At 36.9% G+C, this 17382-nt stretch overlaps 1 protein-coding gene across 5 annotated transcripts in view; it reads right to left on the bottom strand.

Annotated features, from left to right (window-relative positions):
- enox1 (ecto-NOX disulfide-thiol exchanger 1) overlaps window positions 1-17382 on the bottom strand; it is a 722268-nt gene that overhangs the window by 115979 nt on the left and 588907 nt on the right. For all 5 annotated transcript variants that reach the window (XM_051926918.1, XM_028799665.2, XM_051926915.1 and 2 more), the window contains one exon: window positions 10710-10827. In XM_051926918.1, the coding sequence (XP_051782878.1) occupies window positions 10710-10827 (118 nt within the window). The remainder of the gene's footprint in view (window positions 1-10709; window positions 10828-17382) is intronic.

Below are 17382 nucleotides of genomic sequence, written 5' to 3' on the forward strand. Positions count from 1 at the left end.
AAATTGCATTGGCCATCACAGAGTTACAGAAGATGTGAAGGATGTCACTTCCCACATTAAAGGAATGTAGTCTGCTAGGGAAAAAAAAATAACCCTGCTCTGCCCTTTCTTATATAGTTCGTCTGTGTTATAAGAACAGTCCAGCCTGTCATTACTGTGGACCTGCAAGTACGTTTAGGAGTGGACCACCTCTACATCCACTTGATATGATATGTAATGAATCACACTTCACTATCTGGGAGTCTGATGGTAGATCTAGATTTGGCACATGCTATCTTTCAGCATGGTGGACGAGGGATAATGGCTTGTGGTGGTTTTTTCAGGGTTTGGAATTGGCCCCTTGATTCCTGTGTAGAGTGTTATTAATGCTACAGTATAAAAACACATTTTAGACAATTGTTGAGCTTCCAACTTTGTGGCAGATGTCTGGGGTAGGCCCTTTTCAGTTCCAGCAAGACTGTGCCCCTGTACACAAAGCCCGGTCCATGAAGTCATAAGTTTTGTGTAGAGGAACTCAAGTGGCCTACACAGAGCCCTAACCTCAACCCTGTTGAACATCTTCGGGATGAATAAGAAGGTCAATTGTGTGCCAGGTCTTTTCATCCAACATCAATAGTACCTGACCTTACAAATACTATTTTGGCTGAATTGATACAAATTCAATAGGCACACTTCAGAAACTTGTGGAAGGCCTTCCCCGAAGTGTGGAGGCTATTATAGCTACCAAGGTGGGGCCAACTCCATATTAACTCCCAAGGTTTTGGAATGGGATGTCCAACAAACTCATACAGGTGTGATTGTCAGGTGTCAACAAACCTCTGGCTATAAAGGATACAATTAAATGACAATATTCATATTTGCCTTACAATATTCATATTTGCCTTATTTTTCTATCTTCCTTAAGCACCTTCTGCCAGTAAGGTATAGGGTAAGTCCATGGGGAAAATAACTATAATAGCTCTTGTGAAGAGATTAAACGTTCTATGAGTCAAACACTACAGTACCTAGAATAAAATGCAGATTGTTAGGAAAAAAAATAATTACATCCTGATTATACTGACATTTTAATTACTTTTAAGTTTTATTTGATTTCTCAGTTTGGGAAAGTGAAATTAATTAAGATTTAGCACAATACACACATCTTACCTCTCCAGAAAATATGAATTATGTTTTTCGACTCAATTTAGTGCAGTCAGGTATTTGTGCCACTTCATTAAACTGTATATAATGACTAAAAGCAGCAGTTTTTTTATTGTGCTTACAGTATTGCATTATATGTTAAATATATATTTGGCAAATTTTATTCATATTTTTTTATTATTTCAGGGTGTAATATGGTCAGTAACAGATTAAGGTGAGCGTTTTAAATGTTACTTTATGCTTTGCATTAAGTCTAATATACAGTGACTACTGATATGTATTGATGAGATATGAGGTTAATGGCATATGAGAGACATAAGTCTTTTATTTATAATTATACAGTGACACAGATAATCTGAAATCAGAGCTTAGTCATGGTAATATTTTACTGAACAACAGCTAACCCTCTTGATCATGTCTGTATTATTAACACCACTTTAATCAATGGTTTAATGACCATTTTCCAGTTTTTTTCAGGTTGGCCAAGTGCCTCCCAAATCATTGTCCTCTATTCACAGTATTCCTAGGCATCCTCTGGAATGAAACTCAATCTTTTCATATCATCTGACATCACCTTAAACCACATCTGCTTTGGTCATCGTCTTGGCCTCATCCCCTATACCTACATCTTTTTTTCATGTTTGATGCACCTCTTCACCCAGTCATCCTTTAGAATAATACCTATTGCCCCACACCCAGTCTTTCTCTTAACTCGCTTCATTGCATTCTGACACTTAACACATCATATAAACATTTTCTTTTAAGTCCATTTCCAGCTGTGTTTTACAGTATGTTCCGCTTTTGTCTGGTATGTCTAAATCCTACAGAACACACTACTATTCCTGTAGCTTTCATTATCCTTACCCTGCAGTGCCAGTGAGACTCCTTTGGAAGTCAGAATGGGGAATGGTTGCCAGAATTTCTTTTTGATTTTGTTTGCATGCTATACAATATATATTAAGTCATAGCCACATGATTAGCTGTTTGGAGAAGAGGGCTAATAGGGTTAATAAGCATGTGTAGTAAAGTGGCCAATGCGTGTATGTTGACATACTGTATAGTACCATGAAGCCAATTATAGTTTCAGCAATGGAAGGATGTAGAAGTGTTGTAAAAGTAACAGTTAAATGTAATTGGTTCTGACTCCTAACTATATTAAGTAATTCCTCTCAGATTTTCCAGTTACTTTTGGTTAGGAAAAAATACAGGGGTGTCAGTTCTGTGTCTGACTAATAAGACTTGTCAGTTACAATGGTAACCTGCAGCATGTTCCTCAGATATGACAGCAAGAATTTTAACTTATTTTATATATATACGGCAATGAACTCGAACTTAATTATTAAGATTCTTTAACTCGTTCTACCATTAAAAAATAACCAGTGGTATACTATCCCATAAAAATAATATATTAATATAATGTGTTTGTAAATAAAATTTCAGGTATATCATCACCAACCAAAATACATGGGTAAGTTCAAATAGCATAAAGAAAAAATGAAAAAATGAACCACTTGCATTATTCAGTTTACACCATGCCCAGACCAACATCTGGAAATATGCATGCAACTATCCATCCATCCATTTTCCAACCCGCTGAATCCGAACACAGGGTCACGGGGGTCTGCTGGAGCCAATCCCAGCCAACACAGGGCATAAGGCAGGAATCAATCCCGGGCAGGGTGCCAACCCACTGCAGGACACACACAAACACACCAAGCACACACTAGGGCCAATTTAGAATCGCCAATCCACCTAACCTGCATGTCTTTGGACTGCGAGAGGAAACCGGAGCGCCCGGAGGAAACCCACGCAGACACAGGGAGAACATGCAAACTCCATGCAGGGAGGACCCGGGAAGCAAACCCAGGTCCTCAGGTCTCCCAACTGCGAGGCAGCAGCGCTACCCACTGCGCCACTGTGCCGCCCTGCATGCAACTATTCAATATAAAATCATATATACAGTTAAAAATCCCTGGATGTTTGACAACCTATTAAAACAGTAAAACATCATTCACATGTATGTACTGAGTAAGATCAAGTAAAACTGATTCTTAGTCTGTGCAGAGAGCAGAAGAAGGGTGCTAATGACAAAACTTGCAGGACTTCAACAGGCAAAAGCAGATGCTCTGCTGATGGTCAAAAATTTCTGTGTGATGCAGATATCATATTGATAAAGGCTCACTTAATTGGACTTGGAGCATTTCTTTATATACATTGACCAGTGTCTCTATGATGTTTCAAAAATTATGCAATATCTCCTTAGTCTGACTTCAAGTGTTAAAAGAAAACAGATTTTTCAGTTCTGCTGGACATATATTTTGTGAAGGTGAATTATATAAATTTCTTCTCTATCTCTATCACTCTCTCTCATTTGCAAGCTTAATGTTTATAACAGGAAAAGATAGTAAACTTTAAAAATTAAAAATATTTAAAACAGTGAACATGAAGGGTGACAGCTAGTTATTCGCATATTGCAACTATGCAGAGGTTGCTGCTTTGAGCCCTGTGGTACCAGAAAAGGCTTTGTTTTCCAGGGACCCTGTAGTAGGTGTTAGAATTTAGTTTAAAAAGTTAAAACCTGGTCTCCAGACATTTAGCAGCTTTATTCTTCATTGGTTATTCCGGCAAACTGCAGACTGGCCTTAACGTGACTCCACTTAATTAAAGATTGCTTCCCTCACATATAGTTCAGAGGTTTTGATCAAGTAAACTCTGAACTCGGCAGGTCTTAAATACAATTGTACAGTAGTTCTGAGAAATCCATTAACTTGACAGAAATTCTGCAAAATGCACATTTATACTGGGAAAGTATGCAAACAGCAAAGAAAAGAAAATTCCAGACAAAACTCAAAAACATGATCATACAAGCAGAATGTTCATTATAAATATATTTCATAATTTACTTGGAAAATCTTTTTCGATAAGAAATCGTAAGAACAAAATACAAAATACTGCAAATTAGTTTTATCAGGTACAGTACTTCTGAATGAAAATATTGTTTTTGATATGAAGCTACCAAGTAATTCAGGTGCATATAAAATGCAGAATACCAAACATTATGAGATTATGACAACATGTAGCGCTAAACTGTGCAGATGCTCTTAAATGACCAGTGATGGTGTCAATTTTGGATTACTTCTGAATTTCTATTGCTACAGTAGTAAATTCTTATAATATTAATAGAAAAAGTTGCACATTTATTTTACATTTATTTCAAGAATAATTTAAAAATTACAAAGTCATATTCCAGTTATTTTACATGTTTATGTAAAAGGTGTGCTAAAATATTTAGTGAGTTGCCTAAGGTCACAACTAAAGAGAGCTGTTAGGTATGAACCATGTGCTTTACAGTCCCACAACTTAGCCTCTAGGCCACAATGTTAAATTTTTACTTCTGCTTTTATCTTGGGAAACACTATATTCATAAATCTGCTGGCAATTTATTGAGTTTTTAAGCCATTTCCTTTCTCTATTTCACTGGAGCACATCAAGAAGATTCATTAACATCCATGGGAATTTGTAATATATCAGTGATTTTTCAAGCAAAATAACTGGCTAACATGTGTAAAAGTATGCCCATCTTTCAGAAGTTATTGTTCATGATGTTGCTATGTATAACAGAAAACCACAAGATTGCTCTCAAGTGCGCTACAGTGCAGTCTTGAGTCTGGTGTTTGATTTGTCCTTAACGAAAATACGACTGTTATTATTTTTTCCTGGATGCTTTAATGAATATACTCCTTGCAATTATTTCATGAACTGAGAGACCAGTTGTAGATGAAAAATTCTAGATTATTTTCAGTTTTTTTTTTATTCCCATGTCTAACCTTTATTTACTGCATATCATGCAGAAAAAAAATCTACTTCGTTGGAATACTTTTTCATGTAATTAATATCTGCATTTCTGATACATTTAGAAACACATTCATAATATATAGCTAAGGTTTTAGATTATGATTACACAATTAAATCAACCACAGTTCCACCTTCTAACAAAATTAGCTCCGGATTTGGTACTATGACAACATCCTTTCATTGCAATTGATCAAGGACATTTCATTAAATAGTTTATGTCTTGAGAATTTTGTCTATGATTGTTTCACATGCGTTAAGACCAATTTAAATCTCCTGAGAGTGATAATAGAGTTGCATTGACCAACTAATTGATTTTGACAAGAGACACCCCAATTCAGCCCTGAAGGACACCCTTTGCCTGTTTATATTTGTTCCAACATATTTTTGAATCATAGGTCAATTCCTGAGTTTAATTTAATTAAACAGCCTGCTTCCTTGTTTTACTTTTACATTGTCAAATTAATGTTCAGTAAGAACATTAAACTTAGGCGCTTTTCATAACTCCAAGCAAATTGATGTTCAAGATAATTTCAAAAATTCAACAAAGTACACTTCAAAAAACACCTCCTTGTTTAGGAGAGGTCCTGGAAAATTGATTGAAGTTATTGATAAATTAATTAAAACAACTAACATAGTAGTCAGTATGACCACACCTTGCCACACTTTCACTATTGTTCTTTAACTTTCTCTTAAATTGATCTTCTCCATGAGAGAGTTTTTATTTCTTCTTCTACAAATGCACATTTGCACATCTTCCATTTGTTTATTTCAGCATAAGCCACCCTCAGTGTGGTACACAGATGTTCTGCATCATGATCACATACAAAACCACTGAATTGGCCATGTGCTCATTCTTTTCAATATTTTCTCTGTGCATCCATGCTCTTGCTGTGACGGTGCAGGTTGACTCCATGCTCCTCTCGCATTCCAGAAACCTCTTGAACCTGTTACCACCGATAACGTATCCGAGGGATGAGTCTAGCAAATGAGGACATTCACACAAAGCAAGGGGTAGATTTGAAAGTGATATAAGTGCTTTTATTAAAATCAAAATCAAAAACAAAAAGTGTCCAATAGTGCAGTGTTCAAATAATCCATAAAATAACCCATAAAAAAACAAGAGCAATCATGGAGGTTAGAATCCAAATAAATCCAACCATAAAAATTATTAAAAACTGTCAGGAATCTTCTATTTAAAATCCCAGTCCCTGGTGCCATCCTTTAAAAACAATATCTCCTTAGCTTAATGCCCATACGAGTCCTTGCAGCCAAGAAGGTGCCTAATCGGCAGATCAGCCAACTTTCTGCGCTGTTTCTAGGCTTAAGCACCTGCTGCCGTCTGTAGCCCTGGCAGGGCACATGCCGACCCTCTGACTCCTGCTGCTAGGCTCGCAGCCCTGTGGTCTATGGCTCCACCCACAGGATGTCTTGCTGAGCCTTCCAATACCCCTGCAGCTGCCACTGTTGTTCTCCCAGCCTTACATGGAGTCGCTCCAACCGAGCAGCGCATCAGTCACTCCAGCTCCCAAATCACTCAACTGAAGTGGCCTCCTTCATCCCCAAGTGTAAGCTCTGTGTTCTCCCGAGAGACTTACTCCTGGCTGCCTGCCTTCTGTCTCTCATTCACATGCACTGGCTCTCCCCATTTCCTCACTTTTGTCTCCTTCCTTTAACTTCCTTTCTTTTTCTCTTTCTTCTGATCTTTTTTTCCCTTCGTTTTCCATTCCTCCCCCTTCCATTTCATGCAAGCTCCTTTATTCTAGGCTGTCTAATTGGGTACGAGTACAAGGAGCTGCTCCCTCCAAAGCATTATTGAGGTGCCTGACTGAGCTGCTCGCTTCCGCACATGTATGTGGCACAGTCAGCTAGTTCCCCAATTAACCATGGAGTGAAATGCACTTGCACACACCTGCACCTGATTGCAGTCTACAACTTCTTGGGGCCCGATTATTTATTTAAAACTGGCCACTAATTTTCTAGCCACTGACCCACTACACCACACCTGCATACTCTATAGTTGAGGAAATATGGGTATGACTTCTTCATATCTGTTGGAATGGCTTGAGGGATATTTGTTTCAAAATCTTCATCATGCAGGTCCCTGCCTTTATAATGATTACTTGCTTGTAGACCCATGCTATACAAGGCGGGAATTTGACGTTTTAGCTGCGATCCACTCAGGCCAAATTCTTGTGATACCCTTTCCTGTGACTCAGTAAATATTTCTTGGGAATCATGCTATGAACAAGTCGTTTACTGGAAATGTAATCGTTTGCAGTGTCATTCCTTTCATTTTGTTTTCTTCTTACTCCTGTTTGACTGGAAATCGGCTTTCTGATTTGATGTAAACACACTTTAAGCAGCATATAGACATCGGGGGTTGGGTTGAATTAGGTTAGGTTTTGTGTTTTTTTGTTTTTTTCTCAAGATTGATTTTGAAGTTATGTGTTGTATAAGCTGCGCAAATTTGATCTGGTTGAGTGCACACTTTGTTACTTTCTTGAAATAAAATTAAAAAAAAATTCTTCTTACTTGGGGATTTACCAAGGAATACAAGTAGCATTTACAGATAGGATATATCACTGGATATTACTTAGGAAAAAATTGTTGACACTTTTTTGATATTTTTTCACAGAGAAGAAAATTTAAGGCAACAGTTCAAATAAAGTTAAGATTTGGCATTAGAAAAAACAAATTTTCATAATAAAAAAAGAAGAGATTGTCCAAATTCAAAGTGTCTTAAAGCACACACTTCTGCTGACTTTCAATGCCAATGGCCTTTTGCTCACCCAATAAAATGTCAAAATAAGAAAAAGATTCCTTTAATATTTCTCATAAGCTCAGAAAAAGATTTTGAAGTTAGAAGTATTCTTAAAACCTTTGTCCAATTAAAAATATGTCTAACATTCTAGAATGGTTTCTGATTTATGTTCAGCTAAATAAACACTTTTTATGGGGGCACATTTGGTTGGTAGTACTGATTTTGGCTTAACAGATATTGATTACAGTTTTGTAGTGTTGAGGGTGCTATTATGAAAACAAAATTAACTGTTTTCCTAGACTCTTTTCAGAAGAACTAAAGTGACCCTGATGTTGGAATTAAGTGATTGTTTCCAGTGTAATATTTTCATAACATGTACACCTGACATTGTTTTCCCTACAAAAATCTGGCTTCCTTGCTTTACTCAGTTATTACATAATTGCAAAAATATTTATTGACTATGTGATAGACAGCCGGGGACCTTGCTCCACCGGGAGACCTGGAGAAGCAGGGGACCAGGAGAGGGGCAATTCCTACCCCGGGACACAAGATGGCAGCCCTCTGGGATTACATGGGAACCACAGAGCTTGGCAGCTCAAACCTGTGGGCACTTGTGGCCACCACCAGGGGGCGCCAGGATGGCTCAGAAGCCATTGTATGCAGCACTTCCTCCACACCAGGAAGCAGGCACACCCGGAGTGTTTCCGGGTGCCCATGCAGCACTTCTGCCACACCAGGAAGTGGTGCAGGAAAGTCATCATGGAGCACCTGGAGCACATCCGGGTGCATTATAAAAGGGGCTGCCTAATTCCATTCGGAGAGCTGGAATTGAGTGGAAGAGGATGGAGCTTGCAGGAGAGGAGTGGAGGCAGTGAAGAAATGGCAACAGAGAGAGAAGAAAAGGACTGTGAGCTATTATTGTGGTGGTTTGTGCACTGTGTGTGTACTGTGCTGTGCTAAAAATAAAACGTGTTTGTTGTGGACATCTGGTGTCGTGTCTGTCTATGTCCGGGGCATCTTTCAGAACTATTAATTAAAAAAAATATTTTAAATAATTTTGCAAAGATAAGATCAGATTGTCTGACAAATCTCTTGAAAACTGTGGACACACTTACCTACACTGGAATTGGAATGCATTGTATATAGCAGAGACACTGTTCTTGGGGTAGGCTCTCTACAACTCTGAATTAGACTAAGTGGGCATGAGAATGTCATGTGATGCGATCTATACATGTTACGATAATGGTATGTGACTCATTGCATTTGGTATGTTATTATTTGTTCTGTACATGACTGATCGTAGTTACCCTAGGGAAAGAAAAATACACTCAGTTTATTAAGAAGAGTTAAACTTATGTTCTGGAGATTTATTTATTATTATTAATTAATTTATTTATTTTTGTTCTGGAGATCTAATTTTCTATATTCCCCTGTGCATTTCATTGCCGTGGATGCCTCTTGGTTAGTAAAAATGCAGAACTGTAAATCTCCAGTGAGAATACGAATTGTAATATTTGAAAAGTCATTATGAGTGCTGGTATGAATTTAAGTAAGGTTGGAATAAAATATTTGATCTGGCTCCTGTTGCTAAGTGTCCTTAAAAGGTACCCATGGAGAAAAAATGGTACTCATGGAAAGTAAACCAACCAACCAGTTACTCCTGTGTATAGGGGTGTGAATGTCATCTCAAGTCATACAGTGAGCCCTATTAAATATAGGTGTAAATAACCGAGCAATAAAAATGTTCTCAGAGAAATTTAAAGAAATGTTATAAAATGAAATATGGCACTATGTTTTCAAGTGATAACCTAATGTCACCTTTATAAAGTACATGTACTATATTGTCCACATTATATATCTCTACCATACATTGCCACCCTAAAATTTGTATTCAAACAATAAGCTATTCATATTTTAGTTTGAATAACAAACTTTTTAGAAAGACAGCGTACATTATTCATCTGCTTTTCTACTACAATAAAATCAGTGACTAAAATGGGTTAAAAATGAAGAGTGATTTCTCTTGTTTATTCCTTTCTTTCAGTGAAATGTTGATTGTTTTCTAGTTTAATCAGTAAATGTATAGATGGTTAGAAAGGGGATGGCATACAGACTGTTTGATAAATGATGTGAACTCAAATTGATTTAGGGAGTAATCAAATTTACAGAAGCACAACACGCACCTCATGCTTCTCTTCAATAGTACACCCTCCTCCTTTGGGAAATCAGTTAAAACTGGCTGAAGGGGCACTGAGCTGGGTGGAGCTGTCTGAGCCCTTAATGATGGAAATGGCCCTGCTGCTTAATGAAGAAGGAGAGCAAGAGGAAACGAAATGCCTTGATGCAGAACCAAGAATGGAAATGAGATTTCTTAGGGAGTCAATTGGAGGATCAGAGTGCTCAGTCAGTGAGATGGTTGTCATGGTGCACTTCGAATACCAGTCAAGCAGCTTCCTTCTAATTAAGGAAATCAATCAATCAATGCAAACTAGTTTAAAAGCTAGTTCCTAAAATGCTTTCTCCTATTTTTTTCCGACCAGATGTTTTATTGTTTCCTTCTCTGTTGAGGTTTTTAAATTACAAATTGCTAAATTTAGAGATAAAAAAACTATGCCTCTATTTCTGCTCTACCTGCTGGAAAGAATTTGACATTATTCATATTCCCAAAATACAGAAGTGATATATTAAAAATACCGCCTCAAAAATATTTTCAATATTGAATATTTCTACAACTTCAAAAATAACCTATCCATTACACTGGAAAGGTGTTGATAATGGCTGCGGGCTTAGATATGTTCAGTCCTGGTATAGTTCCTAATCATTTGCTTTGTAATGGTTATCCTAGTTGTCATAAATTATAATTATACCAGACATTATTATGTATTATTTTAAGTATTAATTGTATGCTAATTGACTTTTGTGAAAAAAATGCATGCAACCAATAAATCTTTACCTGAGTCTTCAGTTCTTATTTTTTTACTTGGGCTTTCTTCAGAATCATCATCTGACATTTCCATTTCCTCCTCTCTCCGTATTCCCATTAATTCTTCACTGTGGGCATTCCGCAGTTCCTGATTTAAAAGAAGATACTCATCTTAATATATTTTATTAGTACTAATTAAGAATGTATTAACAATTACAACACAAATTTAAAAAAGATATTATTAATGAACATGTAGAGTACCTCACAACATTTAAATAGACCTCTATGCTTTTCGAAGTATATAGCTTGATTTTAATTAAGGTGGTATATTAAATTAAATTTGTTGTTTTGCTTGTTTGCAATTAACCTTAAGTATCACCAGTAAATAATACTCAGATATCCGAGTAATGTAATGAATTCAGTATGAAATCTACAGTAAATAAATAAAACTAACATCATAAGTGTGTAAGCAGCACTGACCATTTTGAGGCCTGTTGTAGTACTACTCACTGAAGAAAATTTTTAATTAAAAGGCTGTTTTGGTGAAATATACAGTATAAACAAGGTCACTGAGTTAACACTCTCTAAAGAAATATAACCAACAACATTAAATTCCATTAAAAACTATTTATAATGTACTTATTGTCACAACTTCTTTTTACCCTCTTTGCATACCACGTTTACAGTCAAAATGGTAAACTATAAACTCAACTGTAGAAATGGCAATCATTACATGCCACCTCAATTTACTAGACTCTATTCTTATTTCACTCTCAACAAAATGTTGGAAAAGCCTAACCTGAAAAGTTCAGTTCTTGGAGTTCAATGACAAAATCAACGTCATAGTTTTATGTTCAAAAATTTGTAAGTGTAACACAAAGCAGTTTCACAGAACTCGAGTGTAGCATGCACTTCACTAAAATAGTATCTTAAAGTGTGTTATTTTAGCACATTTAAGTAGGGAGGCTGACTAAGCCATTTGTTTGTTCCTCTGTTTGATGGCTGCTCATTAAGCGGCACAGATTGAGGAAAACTATCTTCCAGGGGCACAATACATTGGCGTCACTAGTGTTGTGCCCTTCAACACAACCAGTGACCACAGAAAGGATGATAAAGAAGAACTGAGGAATGAAGCATTATTAAAACCCAACTTCAAAGGCGACATATAACCTGCTATAAGACACATTAGAATGATTGCAGTATGTCTTTATGAATGCGTAAAATTAATAACATAACCAATATATATTTGAAGATGTATGAAAGCCAATCTAAAAATGTTGATCAGAGAAATTTTCAAATTTAATGAAAAAAATTTAAAATTATGAGTTTGTGTGGTTAGGGTTAGAATAGTTGAGGTGTGCAATGCTGGCCTTGAGGTATCTACTAATTCACATGTACAATGTGATTTCTTTGTTATTAAGAGATCACTTTTAATTTTCTGTTTCTATACTTGAAAACAGTGACTGGCAGAGCTGTCAATATGCAAAGAGCAGCAGGCTTTAGATTACCTCTTAATTTACAAGATAACTTCTATACTCTGTTACAAAGTAATCACATTGGCACTTTTTTAAAATGCAGAAAAAAACAGGTTGCACGTGAGTAAAATGCTGTTGCTGATTATCTAATATCAACTTTTTCCAGGCATGCTTTTAATGAAATTACAAAATAAGGAAGACAAACATCAGCATAGCTTACCAAGTATTTTCAAAGGCTTCTACAAAATAGTGGCTTTACAAGCTATCTATGATGGACTGGGAGTCTACAAATCCTAACTGCAGGCACTGTCCACTTTTCAGTTCTAACAAGCATTAGGACCTGAGAGCAGTTCTTCGTCAAAATACTACAAGTGGACATGCATTATTTGATTTTAAGTTGAGAGAGCTATGTCATATCGAAATTTTTGCATGTGGTAAAACATAAAACAGAACAAGAAAACAACGTGGCAGTCACTCATTTGGTTTCGTAATTTCATTACTGAAATTTAGCTTGTCTTGTGTTTTTTTTGTGATGTTATGATTTGGGTTTGCCGACTTATAATACAAGGCTGAAGGAACTGGTCATTCATTTGAATTCTGAACTTTACTGTTGATAGCTTCTGTCTTGTCTGTACATGTGTGCTAAAGTCCACTTTACTTCAGCACCAATCAAGTATTCATGTCAGTTTTCTTTCTGGACTAGAAGTCTGTATCTGCTGGGTAGAGTGTACTTTAGTTATTACAGCAGGTCACATGAATTAGCCTTGTATTTTCCTTGAACAGTATGACTGCTTTATTAGCAGGTGCATCTTTTTAGACAGTGTACAAGTGCATTGCTACTGATGGTATCTCTGTGTCACAGCATTAATCATAATCTAATGTTGTTGCTGCATTTTTGCAAAATGATACATCTTATTTGTAAAATCACTAAGTCTACATAGAATACAAGTTAATGTTAATATAGGTTCATAACTGATTCAAATTCCTGAGTATCCAAAACACAGCAACAGCATGAATTAGGCTCTTCAAAACAGAATGCTTCAATTGTCCAATTCATTTTACCTATATTTTTCTCATATTAAATAGCTCAGCCTCAACCAATCGATGCATGGTCAAGGAAAGAAACAACACTGAGACTCACATAAATCCCTACCACATCTAGCAGTTATCTTCTCCCCATTATTTGGACAATAAAGTAAATGTGTTTTTAATATATAATTAAGAGAGACTGTATCATCCTTACCATTTTGAAAATATCCATGCAGTATTTACTGTATGCATACAGTATGTCTGTTGGACAGCATGATAATACAATGGTTTTTGTTGAGCATAACAGTCCTAGAAACTAATGAATATATTCTAGCCTCATTATATTGTTTATGAAGTATGGAAATACTCTTGTGTTTGTATGGATTTTACAGACAAGTTATCTGACAACTCTACAATGCCCTGTAGGAATGTGAATACATGTTGGTGTGTTTACGTGTATGACTTTGATGGTCTAGAGTCACTCCCAAGGTCAGTTCTTGTCCTTTACCTACTGCTACCAGGGTAAGGCTAGGTTGGGCCTGTACTACAATAAATCAAAGAGGGAGGTAGATGAATAGACAAACATATGTTTGTGTCATTATCTGAGCATACAAAGTCAGTATAGACATACATATTCACATCCACACATTTACATTAACCATGTCACAAAGCATGCATTATCAGGACATCTAGAGCATGCATATGTGTCTTAGCTGCATAATGCTACTGAGTCAGCACAGAAAATTTCCAAGGCATGTTTCCAGCACGAAGCTTCTGGAGAAGTGAAACAATAAAGTGGTAACTAAGAATGTATATATTAAAAATTAAATACAAAATAAAATAATTTTAAATAATTTTATAATTAAATTATATATATACATACATATATATATATATATACACATACATATATATATATATATATATATATATATATATATAAACAGTAGATTCAGAAAGTATTCAGATCCCTTGACTTTCTGTACACATTTTTGTAGATTTGTTTTTTATGGATACATTTGACATTTTTGCCCATCAATAAACACTCAATAATCCATAATGACAAAATGCAAAGATTTACAAATTTATTAAAAATCAAAAACTGAAACCTCTTCATTTATATATGTATTCAGACTCTTTATTGAGAGACACCAAATTGTGGTCAGGGGCATTCTGTTTGCTTTAATTATCCTTGTTGCAAAATGAAATGACTGAAAAGAGTTTGGAAAGGCACACACATTTGTATATAAGGTCCAACCACTCACAATACACATCAGCACAAACACCTAGCCATGAAGTCCAATGAACTTTCTGTAGACCTCCATAATTAAACTGGAGTGAGGTGTAAATCAAGGGTATAAACCATTTCTAAAGCTTTGAGTGTTCCCAGGAGCACAATGGTCTTAATAATTGTGAAATGGAAGAAATTTGGAACCACTGGGATTCTTTCTTGATTAGACAAAAAATGCCTTGGTCAGGGAAGTGACAAAGAAGCCAATGGTTACTCTAACAGAGCTTCCAATGTTCCCTGCTGAGATGGGAGAACTTGTCATATGGAAGACCATCTCAGCAGCACTTTTGAGTAAAAGGCATATTTCAGACTGCTTAGAGTTTGACAATTGGCATTTAAAGGACTCTGATGACATCTCTCTATTATAAAAAAAAATCTTGGGAGGGAGACGAGGGAGATGAGATGTGATCTTCTCAGAAGACACTTTGACATCCCGCGAGACTAAAGGACAGCTGCTATACAGGCTTTTAAATGATCGACCTGCAGTGCGACAAGCAGAACACGCAGCTCACCACCAGCAGCACGCCAGCAGATGATCCAACTGCATCACCTTGGTGTGTGTTCAGACCCCCCCTCACAACGTGAGTGACAGAGACGCATAGTTGCTAGCTTGCTGCTGCTTTCGTTCCGTGTGAGCAGCATTTTATGTGGCACTTCGAATGTTTAAAAGCCTATACAGCACCTGTCTTGTTGTCCTCAAACACTATGCGATCACTTTTTGCTCTTCCCGTTATTTCACCGAGTAATATTTTACGTTTGTTTGTGCTAATGTGATTTTTTCACTCTTTTTTTTGAGACTTTTGAATTTTCCTACTTCCATTACCTCTAACCTGCTCTGCATGTGTATCAGGGACTTGCTTACAAAGGTTGTAAGTATAACGTGACGTGCCTGTCTTGCGGGATGTGAAAGTATCTCTCTTCAAAACATCTCTCTTCCAAAGTGTCTCTCTTCAAAAGGTCATGTCTCATTGCTGGAAAAAAGTCTCGTCCCAAGATTTTTTTATATAATAGAGAGATATTTTACTGATGTAGACTGATAGGCAAAAATGGCAAAACACACTATCTCACAGACAGTAGAGAGAGAAATACAGGATCAGCAGCTGTCTTACACAAGTATTACATCTCATGGTAATAAAAACACTTGTGCTTTTCAGACAGCTTATGAGGTGTGTGGCCCTGTCCCCACCCCTCTCAAGAGGATGATGTTAATTTTTTTATTTTCAGGAAGTTGCAAACGGACTAATATTAATTTAAGTTAAATAAAAAAATAACAGAAATCTTGGTGATTGGTAAGTAATGAGGATATTAGAAATAAACTTCATCCCCTGGAACTAAAAGTCAGGACAGAGGTAAAGAATTTAGGTGTAATCGGGGACTCTGGCCTAAATTTAAAATCTTTAATCATATTACTAGGAGTGCATTTTTCACTTAAAGAACATTGCAAAAGTTAGACCTCTTATAACACTGTGTCACAGATGGCTGGGGACCCTACCCAGCCGAGACGCCTGGATGATACCTCCCCTGGGCCACGAAAGGGCAGCAACCCAGGTCTGCTTGTGGGCCACTGGAACGGAGCTGGGACGCACATCCCTACAGGAGGGCAAGGCCACTGCCAGGGGGCGCCCGGACGGTTTAGATACCCTGGATGGCAGCACTTCTGCCACACTACTCTTAACAGAACTATCAAAGAAAGACATCAATCAGTTGCATTTAATGCAGAATGCAGCAGCATGAATCTTAATCAGAATGCCTGTCTACCTAAATTCCAAGTTGTAACGTTAGTCCTTTTAATAATTGTGTTTATTATTCTAATAACTAAGCATAAAATAAAATAAGTGATGAGGTAGCTTTTTGCTGTTATGGACCAAAAATCTGGAATACTTTGTCAACAGAGATATCCCAGGCTAACATTGTGGATCATTTTAAAAAACGCTTTTTAAATTTGGCTTTTTCTTAGCTACATTGTTGTTGTACTCCTAATAGAATATAAATGCATACAACTACTGTATTCTTCAGAGATCTGCAGTCATTACTAATCTCTACTCGTCTCTGCTTTCTCTTCCAGTTAACTTTAATCAATGCACTCTGCAGCCTCCTATGATGCTCAAATGAAGGCGGGTGCCCCAGCTCTCCATGAGACCTACTGCATCGAATCATTTGGGACAAAGACTGGAATCCCTGCAGATTTTTTTTTCTCCAGCTTAACTGGATTTTTTTTTTCTTTTTTCTGTTCTCCCGGCCATGTGACCTTATCAGCATACTAATCTTTAGAGGCTTAGAATACAATACTATATATTAGAATCTACTTTTCTACTTTTTTTAATACTTATTCTTGCCTGATTTAATTTTAATTCTTTGACATCTTGTAAAGCAATTTGAGCATCCATTATCCAACACGATATATCCTAACACAGGGTCACGGGGGTCTGTTGGAGCCAAACTCAGCCAACACAGGAAGCAAGGCTGGAACAAACCCCGGCAGGGCACCAGCCCACAGCAGGGCACACACACACGCCAATGCACCTAACCTGCATGTCTTTGGACAGTGGGAGGAAACCGGAGCACCCGGAGGAAACCCACGCAGACATGGGGAGAACATGCAAATTCCATACAGGGAGGACCCGGGAAGCGGGTCCCCTTACTGTGAGGCAGCAGCGCTACCACTGCGCCACCGTGCCGCCCGTGTATAAATATGTGCTATAGAAATAAATGTTGCTGTAATAAAATTAAGTTTGACTTTTGTTTTGAAAGACTTCAAGGTCTGCTTCTACAACCTCAAGAATAAAGAGTGCTTTTCAATAACCATGTTATTTGTGCAACTCTTAACCTGATACAGTATGTGACAATATACAGTATATTTACATATATTTCATTATATCAAATTTTGTGATACAGAATGCTGCCAGTG

Source organism: Erpetoichthys calabaricus, chromosome 4 (assembly GCF_900747795.2).
Source record: "Erpetoichthys calabaricus chromosome 4, fErpCal1.3, whole genome shotgun sequence".
In the NCBI taxonomy this organism is placed as follows: Eukaryota; Metazoa; Chordata; class Cladistia; order Polypteriformes; family Polypteridae; genus Erpetoichthys; species Erpetoichthys calabaricus.